Raw genomic sequence first — 19,663 nt, 5'->3', positions numbered from 1 at the left:
AACTATTTCAGCCTGCCTGGTAGGAATTAACCCTAGCTTGGTGGTGGGAAGGGGGTCTGTTAACACTATTAAATAGCCTTAAACCTATGGAGGTCAGAGAGGAGTCCAAGTTTCCTTGTTATGATACTGGAAGAGGTCCACATTCCTGGCATAGTTATTTTTCTGGCTACAACTTAACTAGGGCACTTCCTTCTGGACCTCGAGATCTATAATTATCTAAACTGTACACAACCTTTGGTGCAGGCTAAGGAAAGTTCTGTACTTGTTCTGTATCATCACAGACACTTTTTAGAAATGACCTCAGCTCTTGTCTCCTCCTTGGTTTGGCAGACATACAAACTGGTTATTTTGCCCTGGCTTTGACCACTAGCAACTTGAGCTCTCATCTCACCTTAATTCTGGATTTTTCTCAATGGGTCTTAGCCTACCTTGGCTCTGGGGAATAAATAAGAAGATGGATCATCTCTTCTCTCAAACAAGAGTTCCTTGGTGCTATAGACCTTAATATTAGAGCTAATTTTATGAACACGTTCCTAAATGAAGGTGACTGCTGTCTAGAATAGAACTTTTAAAGTTTAACAAACTGCAGTCTGCTGCGAAAAGTAGCCAATACCTAGCCTAAATACTGCATCTCTTTAGAAAATGCCAGTTAGGTGGAAAGGCGTCTACTTCTGAGTTTGGAAAAGGTAAGCTAGGTTTAAGTGGACTTCAGGACCAGAGATGATCTTTGTTAGGGTTGTGGGAATGGACCCAGTAGGTCAGCACTGGTTCTTTCTTTAATGTCATAGTTAACGCCTCATCAACCTGTAAAGGCCCAAACGAGGGATCTCTGGGCCACCTAAACTGAGGAGCACCCTCCCTTCAGAAGACAATCCGCCAGAAGTCCCTGCCTAAAATTTCCAGCTAGGTCTCTCCTAGATCACTTCATTTGCTAGAATGAAACGGAGAGAAAAGCAGAAAAAGGCCAGTAAAGATAAAATTAATTTATTTGCCCTCACAACTCCGTGGGTGGCACTGGGCCCCACAGTCCTATAAGCATGCCCTGCAGCAGTGGGCTGGGAGTCCAGTTCTCTGGAGTGCCTACTCCCTCGTCCAGAGCTGCCTGAAGCCGGCTCCCTGCTGACCCCATCATCCTGCTCCCACATGCAAGAGGTGGTTAGGTCCACCTGCAACAAACCCAAGCCTTCCTCTGGCAGTAAGGACAGGGCTCTGTGGGTGGCTGTAACACGGATCCCTGTGGACCTGGGTGAGTGGGAGGGCAGGTGGGTTCAGTGCAGAGAGCCACTGTTCTGCTCTTCAAAGGCCATCTTGCCCAGGAGCTGGCTGTCCAACTCCACCCCACTCACAGGTAGCTGGAAGAAGTTCATTTCGGCTGCTAAGGCAGCCATAGCAGAAGGGTCCTGGCCAAACTGAGCTCGCAACATCATGTCCATTTTCTCCAGCCTCCTCTTGAGCCGCTTGGCTTCCCGCTCCCGGATGAGCCGGGCCTGCCTCTTCTCGGGGGTTTCATTGGCCCGCTTCAGCCTCATCGCCTCCCGATCCCGCTGCAGCCGGCGTGCCCGCTGCTCATCTGTCTCCTGCATGCGCTGCAGGCGCTTGGCTTCACGGTCCCTCATGCGCCTTACTTCCCGCTCCTCCGGAGTCTCATTGTCCCGCCGACTTTTCTTGGCTGTGCGCTCTCGTTCCAGCCGCTGCAGCCGTACTTCCAACGGCTCATTCTGTCGGCGTAGGGCCCACTTGCGAACACTGGGGGTCTGTGCTTCCAGTAGCTTACGGTAGGCAGCACAATTGTTGCATACAAGCAGAATTCCAGCAGGGTACACGGGAGGGCTAAAGGCAATGTCCTTCCCCTCAGCACTGGAGGGACCCTCACTATGGGCTGGGGGTAGGGATTCCATATTAAGTACTTCAGGGAGTTTCTCGCTGGAATACAAAAATTGGGGGTGGTTAGTGTCTCCTAGCAAGACTCAGGTATCCAGCTCTGACTCTTGTCCTACCAGGCCAGTTGCTCCAAGTTCACCACTAGGGGTCAGCCTTGAGGACTTGGGAAACCTCTTCTACCACCCCCACCCCACACCTTCTCTGGGCTAGGGTGTCTACCAAGTTTTAAAGCCCTCCTGGAGTTAGAGACTGAGCCAACTGCCAGATATCCCCCACAAATGTGCAGTTTTCATTCCAGCTGGCTGATTCTGTTTGTAAGAGTTGTGCAAGGCAGTCCTACTGTGGAAATGGCAGTCCTTCTGGAGGTGGAGGCCGCCTTTAGAGGAGTCCACTGGCTCAACCCCTCCTGCCATGGCCGACTCTGCATTGTACCGAATGCAAATTTAACTAGGACACAATTCACACAGTCCCAGTCTTCCTGGGACACAGTATAGACTGTGTCCTCACACATCAGGGGCCTCTCAGCACCCTGTAACTTCTCCAAGCTTTATCATGAATGTTATTGGACTCCCCCCACCCACTTTTTTGTAGTTGAAAATATTATTCTAATAGGGGAAAGAAATGAGAATTCATTTCCCTTTGGGGATATCTAATGGAACGGGCATATTTACTAGCTTCATTACTTGTATTTCCGAAGAGTCAGTTGCCCTTGCATTACCTATTTCTAGCCTTTCTTTTGATTTGGGAAAGCAGAACCCACACCGAGTAATTTGTTCCCAGAGCACGAGGGTTAGGTGACCAGCTAACCTGTTAAACGTGGCATGGCTGGTAAAACGGGCTCCACACACAGCACAGTTAGACCTCTGGTCCTCCGAGTGGATTAGGAGGTGACGACCCAATGACCCTGGGGAGCTTAGGGCCCGGCCACAGACAGGACACATGTAGCTCTTGGCGCTCACCACTGCTGCAGTGTGCTGTAAAACAGAGCCTTAATCTGTCAATTCATGCTACCTTTAAGATAATTTACACCCACTTAGAAACTGCTTTCTGGGAAATGTCCCCTTTCCTTAGTCTCAGAACAAGGGATTTTCAACTATTCTCCCCATTTAGCACCTGGAAAAGTAAGAGTTTCTTGTGTTAACAGGCCTTCAGAAGGGCCAGGCCATTCAGATTATTGTTCAGATTTCATTAGTTTGAGTTTTGACTATATTCTGGAACATGTGGCTGGATTGGTAAACAATAGGGCTCCAGAGCCAGAGCCCTCTTCAAAACCTGCAAAGAATTCATGCTTGGGATAATTTCTATCTGTTGCCTCACACTGTGCAGGTACAGGTGTGTATTAAGGGAGGAGTGAAGGCTAAGTGTAGAAGCTGGCTAGGAAGACTGGTATCCAAAAGCATTTTGTCCTGCCTTTTCTTCAATCTTTTAAAAACAATCTTCTAAAGAAAGCCCTCCCTTCACGAACAAACTATCTTTACGGTAAAACCAAGGCTGCCATGTGTGCTAATACCTTTCTAATACAGATCACAAGGCACAGGTGCTCTGCGACTGGATCGGGGGAAAAAGAGCACAACAAGCTTGTGTTCTTCTGATCCCCTCATTTATACTTTCTCTAGTATTACAGAAACGTTTATGTTAATTCATTTTTTTCTTCTTTAAAACAAGACCTCATTATTAACGTTAGTTTCTATGTCGCTATTTAAAATATGCACTGGGGCACCTGGGTGGCTCAGTGGATTAAGGGTCCGACTCATGATTTCGGCTCAGGTCATGATCTCAGGGTTGTGAGATCCAACCCTGCACCCCGCACTGGGCTCCGTGCTGGGTGTGGAGGCTGCTTAGGATTCTCTCTCTCCCTCTGCCCCTGCCCCACCCCTCTCAAACAAACAAACATGCATTAAGTAATTTGGAAAAAAATAATACTTAATTTTCATAGTGTGTCTGTCTGGGAACGCAGAACAGGTTCACCCAACATATCCCACTTATTCTTTAAAACATTCTAGGGATTGGAGTGGAGTCTTACTGGAAGCAACAACCCAAGGTTCCCCTGGGAGCTGGAGGCAAGGGCTAAACGAGCTGCTGGCACTCGTGTTCCAGAGTGCGTGGCTCCCCAACCCATACCTGGTACACATGAGCAATCAGCTGCTCCCGACTCCCACAGTCTAGCTGGCAGAGGGGACACTGGCAGAGTCCAAGTAAGGGGTCAGAATTCAAGTTCCCCGTGACCTGCAATTCAACAAGTAGGCAATTCATTAAGACTGTTTACCACTCTTTGCCCTGCCCCTACCTCTTTTAACAGGGTATCCTGTTAAAAGGAACACAACCTGATATCACTTGTTTTTCTTAAGTTCCCATTATGGACCGAAGGGAAAAGTAATAGGGAAAGGGAATCACATTTGCTTCTATCTTCATTTTCTCCCAGGCTTCCTGCCCCGAGGACACAGGGCTGCCCCAGGATTGCTGATTTATCCCCCCTCCCCCATTAAACTCTGCAGAGAGAAGATTAGCTTCCTTCCTGCTCTGCTTCTTGCAGGAATCCTCAGGAAGCAATTTAGAGAAAAGATGGCACCTCAGGTAACACTCGGACTTATATTTGCAAGCATATTCAAGAGTACGCTTCAGGAAGTCGGCTGATAGTCTTGCAAAAGTAGATATTCTGTCTGGAAAGAAGTGGGGAAGCTGTACCTGGGTTAGTGATATATGGATGGATAGGAAAGCTGGTGTGATGAGAGTTGTGTGTGAGGTTGGGTAAATGGAGCTCTGAAGGAAGAAGGGCTTCACATGAAGGCCCAGGAGCCCACCAGAGGCAAGACCGTTACTGTGGATCAAGCGCATCAGGGCCGAGTAGAAGGGTGCGAGGTGGGGTCCTGGACTCGGGAGCTGTTGTCACTTGCCTCATGCTCTGCCACTTCATTCCCACCAACAGGCTGTTCCGGATTTTCTAACTCTTTTTCCACTTTGACCACCCCTCCATCTTCCTCTGATGTGTGGGAAGAGACTTCATCTTGTGTGGTCTCCTCTTCATCACCCTCACTGTCACCTGGAACATACAATTTGGTCACTTGTTCTGATTTTTCCATGAATACATCTTGAATTGCTTTCCACCTTAGAGCTTGTAGCTATAATGGAAAACATTTTCAGGCCTTACATAATAGTTTATATCAATGTACAGTTTGTATAGATGGGTACAAATCATGTTGGTGGAAGAGCTATAGCTATTGTTTATAATGCCATTTACACGAAAGAGAAAATCTGAGGCAAAATTGCATTAGACAGTAGTTATTGGGTTCTGTACATTATCATAAAAATAATTCTTCTTACACATGATTCCCAAATATCTCATATGTGAAATCACACCTCCCACGCACCTCACACCATGCTCATTCCCACAACACACCACTCTGACTTACCCACACTTCTCACTGATTTTATTACTTACTTTTCTCCATAACCCCCTGCACAATTTTTCCAATGGTATCACATGTACTATTCTATTCTGAGTCCCACTGATCTTTTCTCTCCCAACAAACCCTAAGGCACACTTAGAGAAAAACCAACAAGTTTTTTCTCCCTCTTCTCAAGAAAGGAGGCAGTAGTAAATTAGTTAAAAATGATGTCACCTTATAGGGAAAGGTTTGTTCAATCCAGCAGAAAAAAGAGCACAGCAACCAACCTTTGGCCATTTGTTGTGCTATCTGACTCAGGGTGTTCTTATTCTGCTAGTACCTCAGAATTCTAGGCTAAATAAATCCATTGTTTGTGTTGGTTCTCTGGATTATCTGACAGATAACTGACTGCATTAAGTGAAGGGAACAGGCCATTCTTTAGGATGAAATATAATTTCTTGTGACTAAAGTAAGATTTGAGTTTGTTTTGATTTAGGGGGTAGGACATGGCTGTGGGGGGTGTCTGCCTGTGGCTGGGGGATCTGCAAGGTTTTTGTGGACTGATGTTTTCCCCTATTACTTATAAAATAGGGGGGGAAGATTTTTTAAAAACCATGATAAAAAAGGGAATTTGTTCTGAAAAGAAAAAAAAGAAGTGCTAGTACCTTGAAGATCACAAGAGGAAGCCAAGCCTAGGGAAGCTGTGAGACTCCAGCCCCATCCCAACCACACTTAGATCATAGATTCCCGGGCCTGACTGTGAGCAAGAGAAATACAAGGCAGACTTTCACCTGTGAGACTCAGCTTTCCTAGCTAACAGTGCTTCTTGTCTTCTCTCTACTATCCTTTGTGTAATTTTGAAATCCACCAGTTTCTGGGCAAAACTGATTACATTCCTTTTCTTCATAAGAAAGTCTAACCAAATCATCTGCTAGTAGTTACATGTGTCTCTATTAGACATTCTACTTGTTTCGTGGACTGGATTTGGGCCCTGGAAGGACCTATGGTATGTATGCCTTATTCCCTAGCCCAGTTTCATCTGAATTCATCTCAGTAATGAAGGATTGGAACAGATTAAATCATACCATATTTTCTCACCAGCTTATCTGGAATATTTGTAAACTTAGTCTAAGACAACATTGTATCAAACACATTACATGACTGATCAAAAATCCAAACACATCTCTCTACTAAAATGATTTTTTAAAAATAAGTATGCCATCTAGAGGGATGATGCAGCTTTTCCAGAATGGAAACCTATTAGATTTTATAGATGTTGCCATTCCTATCCTGTTACTCAAACTGGCGGCTTCCAAGGGTTTTCTAGAAATCTTTGGGTTACTTTTCTGTACCCAAGCAATTAGACACTAAATTATTATTTGTTTGTTGTTGCTAGATTATTAGTTTGAGTGGAAACTGTAGTGCCTAAAAGGCTGATGAACTCTTTCCCTCTTTGTTATTCTTCAACCTCAAATGTGGAGAAAAATAAAAAATGCCACTCTGCATTCACAGTAATACCAACCAATATCAGACGGGTGTGATTAGTAAAGTAAGGAAATCATCCTAGGAAACAACACATCTCAAAATATATTTGTGCAGGCAGGTCATGGAACAGATGATCCATGAGGTCAGCTAGTTACCTGCCACTGTCTTTTCCTACTCTTTCCAGAGATTTATTAGGACTTGGTGTGGGAACACCTTGACTTTAGCATTTTATTCCTTTCTTTAAATTCCATTTTTTTAATTGATTTTTTTTTAAAGTAATCTCTACACCCACTGTTGGGGCTCAAACTCACGACTCCAAGATCAACAGCTGCCTGCTCTACCAAGTGAGCCAGCGAGGTGCTCTGACTTCAGCATTTCATATGATGCATAATCTCATTAGTAAGGAAATTCTCTTATATAACATTAAAACGGGGTCCTCAAGCAAAAATTTCATTAATGCCACTCTTACATTTTGTTAATAATGAGTACATAGACTCTAGGAAAAAGAGATTCCTTTCATTTGACCTAAGCCAGGGACAGGTTGAGTACTAATGATCCCTTGCCCAATCACAGTCATCACAAACCTCTCTGTGTATGGCACTGCACCAAGTACTGCAGTCCGTGAGTTAAAAAAAACATAATGCCAAACCTGTCCTCTCTCCGGATAAGCATATGCTCATACACCTTAGAACACCTTTGGGAACACTGAGGATCCACAAATCTCCTTCTTCATGTCTTCCTCCCAACCCCCATGCACAATCCCCAGAGCACACACACTCTGATAATTCTTCTCCCATTGCCCTGAGTCATTACCAGAAGGTGCAGAACTCACTGCTACTGGAGTCCTGATCTCTTAGTTGTTGGATAGCTTGTCGCTGACTGCCAAGGTCTCCAGGAAAATCAGTTTTCATCATCGCCTGGCGGGCTTGCTCTTCTAGCCCAGCAAATACTTGATCCCCTGGTGGTCACAAGGAAAAATAGTCAGGCCACCAGCTGGGCAGCATATATCCCCAGGGAAGCTGGCTGGAAAGTCAGACCATTCAAAGGTAGGAGACAGGCAGGTACCCTGCGGTGGGGTCATCCATCTCTAAGTCAGCTTGCTGCCTCCTGGAGTTTCTGGGCGAGGCTACTCTTCCTGGGCAGTAAGCCAGATGCTCTAGAAAGCATCACTTGCTTAAATCCTTCTAATCTTGACTCCTTTCAAAAGGTAATCAATTGCTACTTTACTAATTTAACTTCAGAATCTCAATTCCATTTGTAACCTTCCATCAGGATTGGTGAGAGAGGCAGAAGAGGCAAAGTGACAGGATGATAAAGAGAGGGCAACAAATCTGGGCACAATCTCTGATTCTTAGTGTACTAACATTATGGCCCTGACCCAGTGTCTACCTCTGACTATAAACAAGTGCTTCAAATAATCCTTCCAAATAACAATCTCTCTAAACTCACCTTTCAGCCACCCTCCTTCCAAGACATGCTCTGGAAGTTCTTCCTTGACTCTACTTCTATGTCTATCAGAATTAACCACAAGCAAATCAACAACTGGTTGAATAATAGATTAACAGATAATTATATGAACTCATTTTTGCTAAGGAACAAACTTCCTGAAAGACACCAACTAATTTGCAACAAATAATATTGTTATCTAGTTTCCTTGGTCAATGTGGTGTGTTTTCTCTTTTCTTTTCTTTTCTTGTATGGGATATCCAAAAGCCCTGGACCTGTCCCTGAATATGCATTTACTTTCGATGAACTCTGCCTAGGATCTGTGTAGTTGCTGGAGAGTTAACTTTTAAGTGCTCTTTTATTTCCAAGAGGCCAGGCATAAGGAGAAAAGAGAATTGGGTTTCTCGAGGTTTCCATTATCTCAGAGTGGAAACTACAGTCCCCATTCTCCAGCCACCAAGAGAGAATAATAAAAAGCCCTAGTGAAATGTCTGACGAGAGGCCAGGCGCTTTCTTACTGGAGAGAAAGGAAAGTAAACAGGCTCGGGTTCCAAGCCAGGATACAATGAGGCAGGAGAAATGGTCAGTTGACCTGTGCTATCAGTCTGTGGGCAATGACAGAACTAATATGAAGTAGGCTTCATGTGATTCACTTAGACATTTGTTCAGCAAAAATTCAGTGAGCATCCATCTGCTAAGTGTTAAACACTAATAATTACTATTTGGCACGTCCTAGTTCCAGACTCTATGTTAAGTGCCTTATAGTTTCTATCTTAATTCTCTGCAAAACTCTATGTGGTAGGTATTCCTACCCGTATTTTACTCAAGAGAGAATTAAGGCTTATAGGAGAGCAAAGTATTCAAACCTGATCCATACAGCTCTAATATCCGTATTTCAAACTGCTTTCAAGCAGAGCTATAAGCAGGTGAGATGGTTCATCAGAGTGGTTTTGCTGAAAACAAACACTTGTCTCTGTGTGAGAAGAATGGCTCTGATCCTAGCAATGATGTTACCTTCGTACCATAAGAAACTGATGCTACACCTCAAATACCAAAGTACTGTTCTCAAGGCCAGTAAATGACAAGGGAACATCATTTTGATGGTTCTGATACTGTGGTGAGTTACCATGCTGACTAACTAATACTGGGGCTACTCTGATCAATACTGTGAGTGGGAGTAGAGGTGGTGAGGGTTCAAGTGAATCTTCTAGCCATACTGACCTCAGGTAAAAGAAAAATAAGCAGCTTTAAGTCCATTTTCAAAATATCACAATCACAAACTGGATATAAATTACTGCGAGGGAAAGTAAACAGTGAATTCTGTTACAGCACCTCCTCATCCTTTTTGTAGAAAGAAAATGTTTTTCTTCATGGTGGTTGCACTGTAACCACAAGACCATGGCCAACTGGACTAGTTACTGAATTCTTCTGGGTGGATGCATGCTTTCGGACCTGGAAATCATGGGCAGAAATGGCACTAAGGGACACGTTATATACCCGTAGATAATTACCAAGGGGCAGACCATTCTCATCAGTGACACTTCTCATCTCTAAGGAAACCTACTCAGAAACAAACTAGGTTTATAACATAGGAAGAATACTTCTTTTTCCCTTACTAGGTAATTACCATTGGATTAGTAGAAGGGCATCTAAAAGGATAAGTACCTTTCAAGATCAACTAGTAATTCAGTTTAGACCCATCAACTTGAGCTCAATATTTTTGCCTGTTGATACTATCTAAATATTTAGGCCTTCACAGAACAGAGAAGAGTCTATCCCATACGACGTCCCTATCTAGGACTTTTGCTGGCAATCTCACTTACGATAGTTGGAACAAATTAATTCTGTTATTCCTTTTTGGCAGTTTGGAAAGAAAAGCTGTGCTCTTATATTTGGTTCTATTCCCGACTTGGGAAAAAGGCTAAGGGAAACTTTATTCCTCAGGGCTATTCCTACCTTAAACATCAATGTAAAGGAAAATATATAAAAACCATTAAAAAAGTGATTTTGGCATATCTCATAGGAGAAGATACGTGAATGATCTTTCAGTAGTCACTATTTACCTAAGCTCTAAATCCCACTGTCCAGAATTATCCTTTCATAAAAAGATAGTGATACCTTTTACTACGATACTAAAAGTAGTGATACCTTTTACATACCTAAAAGTGTGTCATAGTAACTCAAGTCAAATAGGATCCATAGAGATACTGGTGCTTAAGAAGTGTTATATAATTGCCTTTTTTTATAATGCAGAATTATTATTTCCTTCTATCTTGAGACTATTGGAGTAGGTTAAAAAAAAACCTCAGGTCTCCAGATATTAATGTAGGGCAACCATTTTATTTAATGTAACATTGGTATTTATTTGTCTATTAATAGTTGAGAACAAGTCATCTAAGCTCTACAGTAAAAACCAAGGTGCTACTTTTTTTTTTTTTGGTATGAAATCAAGATGCTATTTGATTTGGCTAAGGTTTTTCAGACCAGACAAGAAGAAGGCCATCCAAGCAAGTTTGGAGAACAGATGAGAAGTCTGGGATGAAAGTTACTAGAAAGGCAAAGATTTTACAATTCTCTGTATTGACCCCTTGATTCAATTAAATAAATGCAATTTCTGGCTGACTGAAATTAAGTAAAGCAAAGCAGCTGAAAAAAATTCTAAGAGAGCAGATGTCAAATTCAGAAAAAAATGAGCTAATCTTGGGAATGAGGAGTTTAGGATTCCATTCCAGCTGACAGTCTCTGTAACCCAAGGTGCTACCACATGCTGGGAACACAGCCATTTACCTCACAAGGATGCTGACAGAACGAATAAGGACAAAACAAGTTGTGCTTTTTGGAAGAGAAGGGACTTTAAAGGCTTTTTTCCCTACTCCTCTGTAAAAGGCGAGAAGCTTTTACTGAAGTTCAAAGTTTTTAGTCTTGTTTGTACTTTGTAATGTGAAAACAAAAGTGTCTTAAGAAAAACTTTAAAAAAAAAAAGTTTTCCTTTTCTTAGTGGTTTGCTTGGCATAAACACACCAAATGATTGTACAACGGACTCTATTTTCAACCTCTCTAGAAACAGCTGACAGAAACTTGTACTCAGAAGGAGGTGAGATGAGGAAGGTCTAACAGCCCATCCATAGTTTCTCTGATACTAACAATTCTGGGCTTTTATTCAGAAAGCTCTGTGTCAAATCTGTTAATGAACTGAGCAAACTACACGATTATGCCTGGATGATTCTGGGGACAGGAGAGATCATGAAGGTAATTTAGATACAGAGACAGTCCTGAGGAAAGCCGAGGAACTGCCAGTGCAGCCTGCCCGCTGGCTTCTAAAGTGGATCTGACAAATGCTGTCAGGCTACAGCAGTGGGATTCTTAATACATTCTTTTAGGCGGGCTTTGAGCTTCATGCCACACAACCTTCTTCCCAGAAGGCAGATGTAATGGAGTTCTGCTATTACTCTACTCAAGTGCCGACTGGCTTTAACACTTCAGCAAAGCCTGTGCAGACATTCTTGCCTCCCAGACCTTGAGTCCATTCCATTTACTTTAAATAGATGAGCAGCATTAAATTCAATACATTTGATTGGTTCTATTTCACTGCAAGGGGATAGGAGACTCAAGTGGCCAGAAGACTGAAATTACCTATTCCTACTTGCCATTATTGTCATGGGTGATGAGAAGAGGCCCTTTTGAAAATGGCAGGATCGGCTTCAGTCCCCAAACAGTCACTAAGTAGAAAGTCCTGAGACACCAGCAAATCTCAGTGTCTTTTCTTCTTTAGTTAGGCTTAGTCTATTACCTGAGAAGCCTCCACGGTTCCCCACCCAAATGCATCACTGAACACAGCCCCTCCCTGGGGGTCTGCTTTTTAGTTGCAGCTGAATACTTCTGTTCACAGCCCTCTTAATGGTCCCCACCATAGAGCCTGCACAGTCCCACCCACTCCACCACAATATGCTGTTCACTCGCTCTGGAAACTGTATTTCTGCCGCTGTGGATGTGTGATACTCTCTTCTCCGTGGCCTGTTTGTTCATCTGTTGTCTGACCCAATACCAGCTCATCCTGTGTTCAGCTATGGTAGGAAGAGAGTCAGCAGATGGATATAAGCTCTGTGGACACAGGCACAGACCATACAAGCCTTCACTGGCTTTCCCTGGCCTTATCACAATCATCCCATCATCTCCACCAGCTACTCTCCTTAAATCTAACCAAATCTTTTTGGACAGGTGGCTTTTATAGGTAAATGCCCAACTCCTATGGCTGCCTTATTTGTGAACCCCTCATCTGTACTAAGAGTACCTTTTCCTGCCCTGCCTTCTTGGGGTCACATCTGTATCTTTTATTACTACTCATTTTCAACCAGAGAGAAGACTATCCTCCTGAACCTCTGGGTTGGATTACCTGGGCTAGAGAGGTCTCTCTCAACAACCATCACACTCAGGCCCACTACATTTCACCGTTTAAGCAGCAACTTCTAAACCCTTCCTCAACTACTCACTCACCTTTATATTAAGCAGACTTCCACACCCACCTATTCCAGAATATACTCCTAGAAGCATCAAACTTGTTCTCTTATAAAACCTTTCCAAGACTTGAGTTGAAGAATTAATCATATATGGAGGCTTGCCACCCTAATCTCATTAACCTATACAGTGTTGAAGTCTTCCTAATTCCTCTGTTCCTACTGTTTCTTCTCTCACTCTTGAAATTACCCAGTAAGTCAAGGTATATAGTACCTGGCATACAGTGTGTTTTTAATAAGTTTTAATCCTCTTATCTTAAACTCCTTGACTAATCTATTCTCTCATATGTAAAGTTCTTTCCTCAAGAAAAAACCTGTTATAATTATACCACTGAATTCTCTTCAGATGTTCCTGTACCTTGTGTAGTCAGTTCTCCATAATAATAGGGTACTATTTGGCTCTTTTTTAAACATTTCGGTGAGGATGCTTATCTGCCCAGATCATAGGAAACTGGTTAATTCCATCAAATCTGCATACATATATTAATGTTAATTTAAAGAGACATTTTTGAACATCCTCTATAAGCAGTGCTAGACGTAGAGAGGAATAGCAGGAATATAAATGGGACATAGTCTCTACCCTCTAGAATTTTTTTTTTTAATTTTATTTATTTATGTGACAGAGAGACAGCCAGCGAGAGAGGGAACACAGCAGGGGAGTGGGAGAGGAAGAAGCAGGCTCCCAGCGGAGGAGCCCGATGTGGGACTCGATCCTGGAACGCCGGGATCACACCCTGAGCCGAAGGTAGACGCTTAAGGACTGCGCCACCCAGGCGCCCCTACCCTCTAGAATTTTACAGTCTAATTGATGAAATAAAACATACATATAAAATTGTTGAGAAACAATGCAAGGCAATAATGCATACCTAGTCTTTCCCTCATGGGATACATCCCACACACTGCTTCATAGTCCTAAAACACTGCATTCTAAATGTCACTCCATTTACTCCGCTCAAAAACCTTCGGTACCTCCTTATAGTCCACAGTATAAAGTATGAACTTGGACTGGCCTTCAGGCCTCTACAATGTACAGTGAAACATCTCCAACCTCATCTTGTGTCCTATGACACCTGAATAAATAAAACTTCTGCTTCATACAGTCTCCTTATCCCCTGAACATGTGCATTCCTTTTTTTTGTTTTAAGATTTTATTTATTTATTTATTTTTAGAGAAAGACAGAGAGAGACAGAGAATACATGTGCAAGTGGAGGGAAGGACAGAGGGAGAGAGAGAATTCCAAGCAGACTCTATGCTGAGTGTGGAGCCCAATGCAGAGCTCGATCTCACAACCCTGAGATCATGACCTGAGCCAAAATCAAGAGTCAGGCACTCAACCAACTGAGCCACCCAGGAGCCCCTGTGCATTCCTTCTTGTATCTTTGCTCACATCATTTCCCCCACCTGATTTTCCCTCTTCCTTCTTCCTTTCTTAAAAATCCACTTCCTACCTTCTAAGGTCCAGTCAAGTTCACAGTCTAGGGCCTCTTTCACGAAGCATTCCCTGCTACCTCAGTCCATGAAACTCACTCCCTCCTATTAACTTCTGTAGTACACACAGTCTGCAGCACCCCTATATGGCACTCAGCATATACTGTCTTGTGTTTTTAGATATTACTTTATGTATCTGTGGCTACATGATAGCCTCATATATCTTTATGTTGTTTTATAGCCCTGGCATCTAGCACAGGCTTTGTACAGATATACTATAAACGTCTGTTAATGTGAATACTAAGGATGAATCAAGTGCACCTACTAAAACAAGTTTCTAACACCTCCTCCAGCAACCAGACGCACTTTAAACCCATCCTGTTCAACCTCTTTAACCCTTTTTCCTGCACAAACTGAGGCTTTCACCTGAATTCAGATTACTCTTTCACTTCAACCCTCAATGTTCCCAGGTTCCAGAAGACAAAACCCAGTACTTACAGTGAACTTTATTTGGATTTGTCTGTTTCCGACGGGACATGTTTCCCTGATCCGAGAGCTCTGTCCTTTCCCAGTTTCACAACTGGATATGTTACTACCTCCTTGCAGGATGCTGACCTATGATAATAAGGATATTGTTAGCACATGTCATTTTTCCCAGAAGTTAGACAAAATTAAAGATAAAAAGACTTTAAAAATAGTTATTGAGTATATAAAACTCACCAGTTATAAATAACTGAATTTTAACAAGAAAGAAATGAATAGATCTCTAGCACAACATCAAGATCCCAAGAAGTTTAAGAGGGGACTCCTTCAAAGGATTTAGAGAATTCCACTCTAAATCTATCTGTGGAATCCAGAATACTGTTAATTGATCACGATCAAGGTCATAGAATAGAAAAAGGATAGAAAAAGAAGCAAAAAACTCAGGCGAACAGCTTTAGAAGCACTGCAGGCTCAAAAGGATAACCCCCGTGAATACAAAAAGAAGCAAAAGGAAGGAAAAGGGGGTGGTAGCTCACATGGTATACACCCACTGGAAGTCAAGCCCTGCAATCTGCACAAATGGGAGCCTCCAGGTGTTTTTTTCAAAAAGTTATCTTGTCTGGAGGTGACAAAGCATCACATCCCTGTGAGACAGGAAATGTCTCAAAACTTTTAGGCACCTATAAATGAAATCAACATGGAAAATAGAGCCTCTATCTTGTGGGGTAGACACAATGCTGGGCACTGAGGATGACAGCGCACTAAATGCAATCAGGCTTCCAATGTTGAAGATGAGCTCTCACCGGAAAAGCCATATGCCATCCACATTGTTGAGTACTAATTCAACACCCCAGTGTGGAACATCAATCTGGCCCTGCTCACATGCTCTGGAGTGGCGGTCAAAGTTAATAACTTTAGTGCCTCCTTTCAATCCAGCCTCTATGTAGCAAAGAGATCAGTGGGAAGAACAAAGAGAAAAGCTCCCCAAATGAGAAGTGCGGCAGAGACCTGCATCTGCTTCCCTGAAATTGGAGGGAACAGATACGTAAGCCTGGAGGTTCCTGGTTAGTTTGTAAGAAAGACTTTCCCAGCAGTAAGTGTTGTTAGAGAGTCTGAAATGGATTAGTAGTGAAAACTGCGAAATCTTCTATGAAAGGCACAGTAAATAAATAGACAGATTAAAAAGAGAGATTCTCTTTCCTACTAAGACAAGAATATAGACCTGTTAACCCTCTAAGTTTTCTTTCAGTTCCTGCCTTTTCAAATTGTACTTACACTGAATAAGCAAGTAGTTTAATGCTTTAAGAGGCATCGTGAGAGGCTACTGCTAACTATACTTTGCCCTCCAGTTAGTGAAGACTCATCTCCTGTTATGCCAACTAACTCCTCTCGATGTAGCTAGAAAGGACCTCAGACCTGTAATCAGATCCTGCCTCCCCTTACCAAAAGAAGAAAGAAACCGCAAATGGCAAAGACAGGCCTCCACAGGAAGTGGCAAAGGAAGCAGCTCTCAGGCAGTCTTCTATCATATCTGCATATCAAACACAGTTCTTTTTCAGACCTTTAATTAAAAAACAACAACAGAAAAAAACCAAAAAACCCCAACTCCAAATGTATACAGTACAAATCAATTTTAACTAGTTAGAGGGCAATATGCTGAGTGCTAATGGTATGTATTCTCTGTGCTAAGTTTTGTTTGCATAGGTCATTTCTTTCTAATCAAGTAGTTACTTTATTAATGGAAGCAGTGAAGGAATATTCACTTTGGGTCTTTTCCTTTAACTCTGTGGAATCACAAGGTAGAAAGTTGAATGAAATGCAGGATGTCTATAATTTTTTTCTAAAATTTGCAGAGCTATACCTCTCTATTATATAAGAGAAAAAATGAAATATTAACTAATGTTTAAAATTTCTCTTCAAGATTAGAAATTGAAACTGTGAGATAAAAGTAATGAAGATCCTTCTGAATGAAGACCAAATAACTTGAGACAGACTCAATTCAGATCATCTTGGTGAGACAACAGTTCAATACTAAAGCTGCAAGTCAGAAACACAGATGAGTATCTGCATATTCAAATAGGCAGTGTCCACTGAATCTCACAATCCTCCTAGCGGCGGAATGGGGAACTGACCAGATGGTACCCAATGGGACTTCACACCTGAGGGATTAAGGGAAAAAACAAGCAAACACCCTTTACTGCCTCAAAAAAAAAAAAAAAAAAAGAAAGAAAGCCTGTGGAGTCGTGGACTCTAGAAAATACATAAGAAAATACATACATACATAAACGGCAGTGTAAGTGCGTTCTTGAACACATTAAGATCTCAGAGGTTAGACAACAGTTTTACAGGCAATAAAAGCTAAAATTCATAGACACATCGTCCTAAAAATCACTCATTCAGTTTTACTTTTAACACTGCCTCTGTTCCCAAGCCCGAATCTAAAACCAACAAAAAAATGTAAATGGAGAGCCGCCTTAACATCACCATCTGGAAGAAAAAATGGGACAGGAAGAAAGGTGAACGCTGAGATTCAGGTTTACAAGGGGTTCTATGTAAAAAGGAAGGAAGCTTCGTCTTTAGAACGAGGTTAATAGTCCTTTGGAGGGGGGCCAACATCTCCCCGTAACATTGTCCCTGCTCTCCCACAGGTGCTAGGTTGCAGCTTCCAGAACACACCACAGACTTGAGCATGAAAAAAACAGGTGAAATTCAATCTTTAAAAAAAGAGGGTGCACTCCCACCTCCAGCTCTGGTGCAGTTCCCACGGAGCAAAGTAAACTCGCCTGAATCCCAGTGATTGTATCTGCCACAAAGGAGAGGACAAGAAAGCTGGTCACGTAGCTGCCTCACTGACCCTGTTCCCACTTTCTTTGGTCTGGAGCATGTGTACAATCAGCCGAGATGGTCCCTTTGGCTTCTTCAAGCATGAGCACAGGTAGATTTCCAGGAATTATCGACAAAAGCCAGAGGTCTTCCCAGGCGGCTCAGACAAACCCTCAGACGACACAGTCTTCTCAGAAATCTAAATTTAGAAGCCGTTCTGCGAGACCGCGACGCGGGACTGACACCCGGGTCTGCACTCCCACGCCCATCCTCCCCCTCCCCCAGCTCCACCCCAGCCTGTCAGACGCCGGGGCCGTCCCGGCCGTGCCCGGCCCTGCCCGACCTGGGCCCACGGCGGGAGGGCGGCGGCGCGGACGCCCCTCCCGCGCCCGAGACCGCCAGAGGGACTGAAAGAGGAACGGCTGGTGGGGAGCCAGCTGAGTCCGGCCTCGTCTCGGGAACCGGCGCTGGGGGAGCGTCGGCGCCTGGGCTGCCCCCGCCCCCCGGTCCAGCGAGCCGGAGCCCACTCCCCAGACACAGACAGACAAAAGGACCGACAGCCGGCGAACAAGGGGGAGGGCGAGGAGCCCCTGCATCCTCAGCCTAGCCCCGGAGGGAAGGAGACGGGGGTCTTTTTACCCGGCGCCTCGGCGCTCCGCGGCGCTCCGCGTCCCTGGGCCCCGCCTCCGGACAGAAGGACTGCCGGACAATGGGCCCCGGGCCGCAGCTCGGGCCGGCCGGGCCGGGGCTCTCCGGGACTGGGCCCCGGCAGGCGGAGGGCGGCTTCGAGCCAAGCCGGTGGCGGGGAGCCGAGGGGCGGCGCTGCAGACGGACAAAGCCAACGGCAGACAGACAGACGGAGGGGGAAAAGATGGCGACGCGGGCGGCGGGAGCGCGCTGCTCGCGCACCCGCAGCGAGTGGGGCGCGTGCACGAGCCTCTCCTCTCTCCCTCCCCCCTTCTCCAGGCTGGTCCCCTTCCCCGCTCCCCAGGCGCGCGCCCGGCGGCGTGGGCGGGGCTTTAGAGGAGAGGGGGTCTGGGGAGGCGGGACTTAAGGGAGTGTCCAATCACAGATGTGTGAGGGGGGGCCTCGCCTCCATCCTCGCGCCCCGGGGGCCACCCAGCCTCGCCTCCTCTTTGGTCTTTCTTCAGCCCCGTCAGCCCCACAGGTCCCGTATCCTTTCCTGGACCTGTGAACTCCGCCCTGACAGTCAGCTCCGATACTGGTTTCTTACCCCACCTTTGAGTTCAGCCACAAAACCCACATCCCCCAACCACACACCGCAGGCTCCCCCTCCTTAGCCCAACCTGAGTCTCTCCCCCAACCCAAACCCTCTTCCCTTGGTTCCCCCTAAACTTCGCTGTTTCTTCGACCCCCAAGGCATTTAATGTGACCAAGACCTAGGGGCCACGGGCCTTTGTGGGAGGGGCCAAGGTCCGCTGTCAGAACCTTAGAGGAGAAAAATCTTTAGATTTCTTTTAGGCGTTTAAGTCTCCAACATGATTCTTAACTAGTAAAATAACAGTAGCTGTAGACCAAGGGGCTTAAGATACAGAGCAGAGTAACTTTGGCACTGTTGCCACTTAAGGGGCATTTGGGGCAATTGAAAGTGGTTAGACGCACTTCCTAGTAAGAAGTCCCCTTGTCATCATCCCCATTTCCTCACTACTTTTCTTTCCTTCCTCTTACTCCGTCTTCTTGAAGAATGCCTAAGACTGCCTCTGACAGAGCCTACCTGAAGTAGGGAATGCGGAGAAATGAAAATGGGATCTGGTAATAGAAGATCTAGCCTTGAGTCCCAGCCCTGCCACTGACCAGCCTGGTGAGCAAGTCCCTATTCTGAACCTCTACTTCCTAAAATGCAAATTGGATAATAATGTAATAGTTCTTAACCTTACTCTCATAGGGTTTTTGTAATCAGAGGGTTAAGTAAAATGAAGATATGAAAGCGTTAGGCAAATAGTCCTTGTGATTCCTGGCCCCAGGAAGAAGAGCTAATGAAGATGCTGACCCGTGTTTTTAAAGCAACAAGTCCTGGTATTTGCATAAAGTGTTCTTGCAAAATGTTCTTCCCATAAATCTCCAATGAGATGATATCATTGTCTGCATCTTGTGGGAGAATGGCTGTATTGAAGGAACTTGGTCCTTCACAATTGTGTGGTAAGCAGCTTCATTCATTCATTCATTCATTCATTGTGGCTGGGGTATTTAGGTAG

General features: G+C 44.3%; 1 protein-coding gene across 6 annotated transcripts; it reads right to left on the bottom strand.

The window, feature by feature from the left end:
* Positions 1-964: 964 nt before the first annotated feature.
* Positions 965-18,379, bottom strand: ZNF821 (zinc finger protein 821). 6 transcript variants are annotated; one of them, XM_026495151.4, is made up of 9 exons: positions 18,087-18,378; positions 17,366-17,646; positions 16,068-16,155; positions 14,640-14,756; positions 7,585-7,710; positions 4,776-4,921; positions 4,003-4,107; positions 2,689-2,855; positions 965-1,923 (listed from the first exon to the last, which is right to left on the bottom strand). In XM_026495151.4, exons 4-9 carry the CDS (start codon positions 14,677-14,679, stop codon positions 1,269-1,271), a joined length of 1,239 nt encoding a protein of 412 aa, XP_026350936.1. In that variant the 5' UTR covers positions 14,680-14,756; positions 16,068-16,155; positions 17,366-17,646; positions 18,087-18,378; the 3' UTR covers positions 965-1,268. The 6 variants fall into 6 exon arrangements, with proteins under 6 accessions (XP_026350936.1, XP_026350937.1, XP_044238414.1 ...); XM_026495152.4 differs by having other exon boundaries at positions 17,366-17,427; XM_044382479.3 differs by lacking the exon at positions 7,585-7,710 and having other exon boundaries at positions 17,366-17,427; positions 18,087-18,379.
* Positions 18,380-19,663: the final 1,284 nt, after the last annotated feature.

This window comes from Ursus arctos, unplaced genomic scaffold (assembly GCF_023065955.2).
Source record: "Ursus arctos isolate Adak ecotype North America unplaced genomic scaffold, UrsArc2.0 scaffold_19, whole genome shotgun sequence".
Lineage (NCBI taxonomy): Eukaryota > Metazoa > Chordata > Mammalia > Carnivora > Ursidae > Ursus > Ursus arctos.
Note: the sequence above shows the minus strand (reverse complement) of the source record. Positions and strands in the feature narration are given on the sequence as shown.

Excerpts from the sequence above, each read along its gene's own strand:
- ZNF821 (XM_026495151.4), bottom strand. The coding sequence starts at position 14,679 with ATGTCCCGTCGGAAACAGACAAATCCAAATAAAGTTCACT. Across the intron at positions 7,711-14,639 it reads AAATCCAAATAAAGTTCACT|GGGATCAAGTATTTGCTGGG; the intron begins GTAAGTACTGGG and ends TGTGACCACCAG. Across the intron at positions 4,922-7,584 it reads AGATCAGGACTCCAGTAGCA|GTGACAGTGAGGGTGATGAA; the intron begins GTGAGTTCTGCA and ends TGTATGTTCCAG.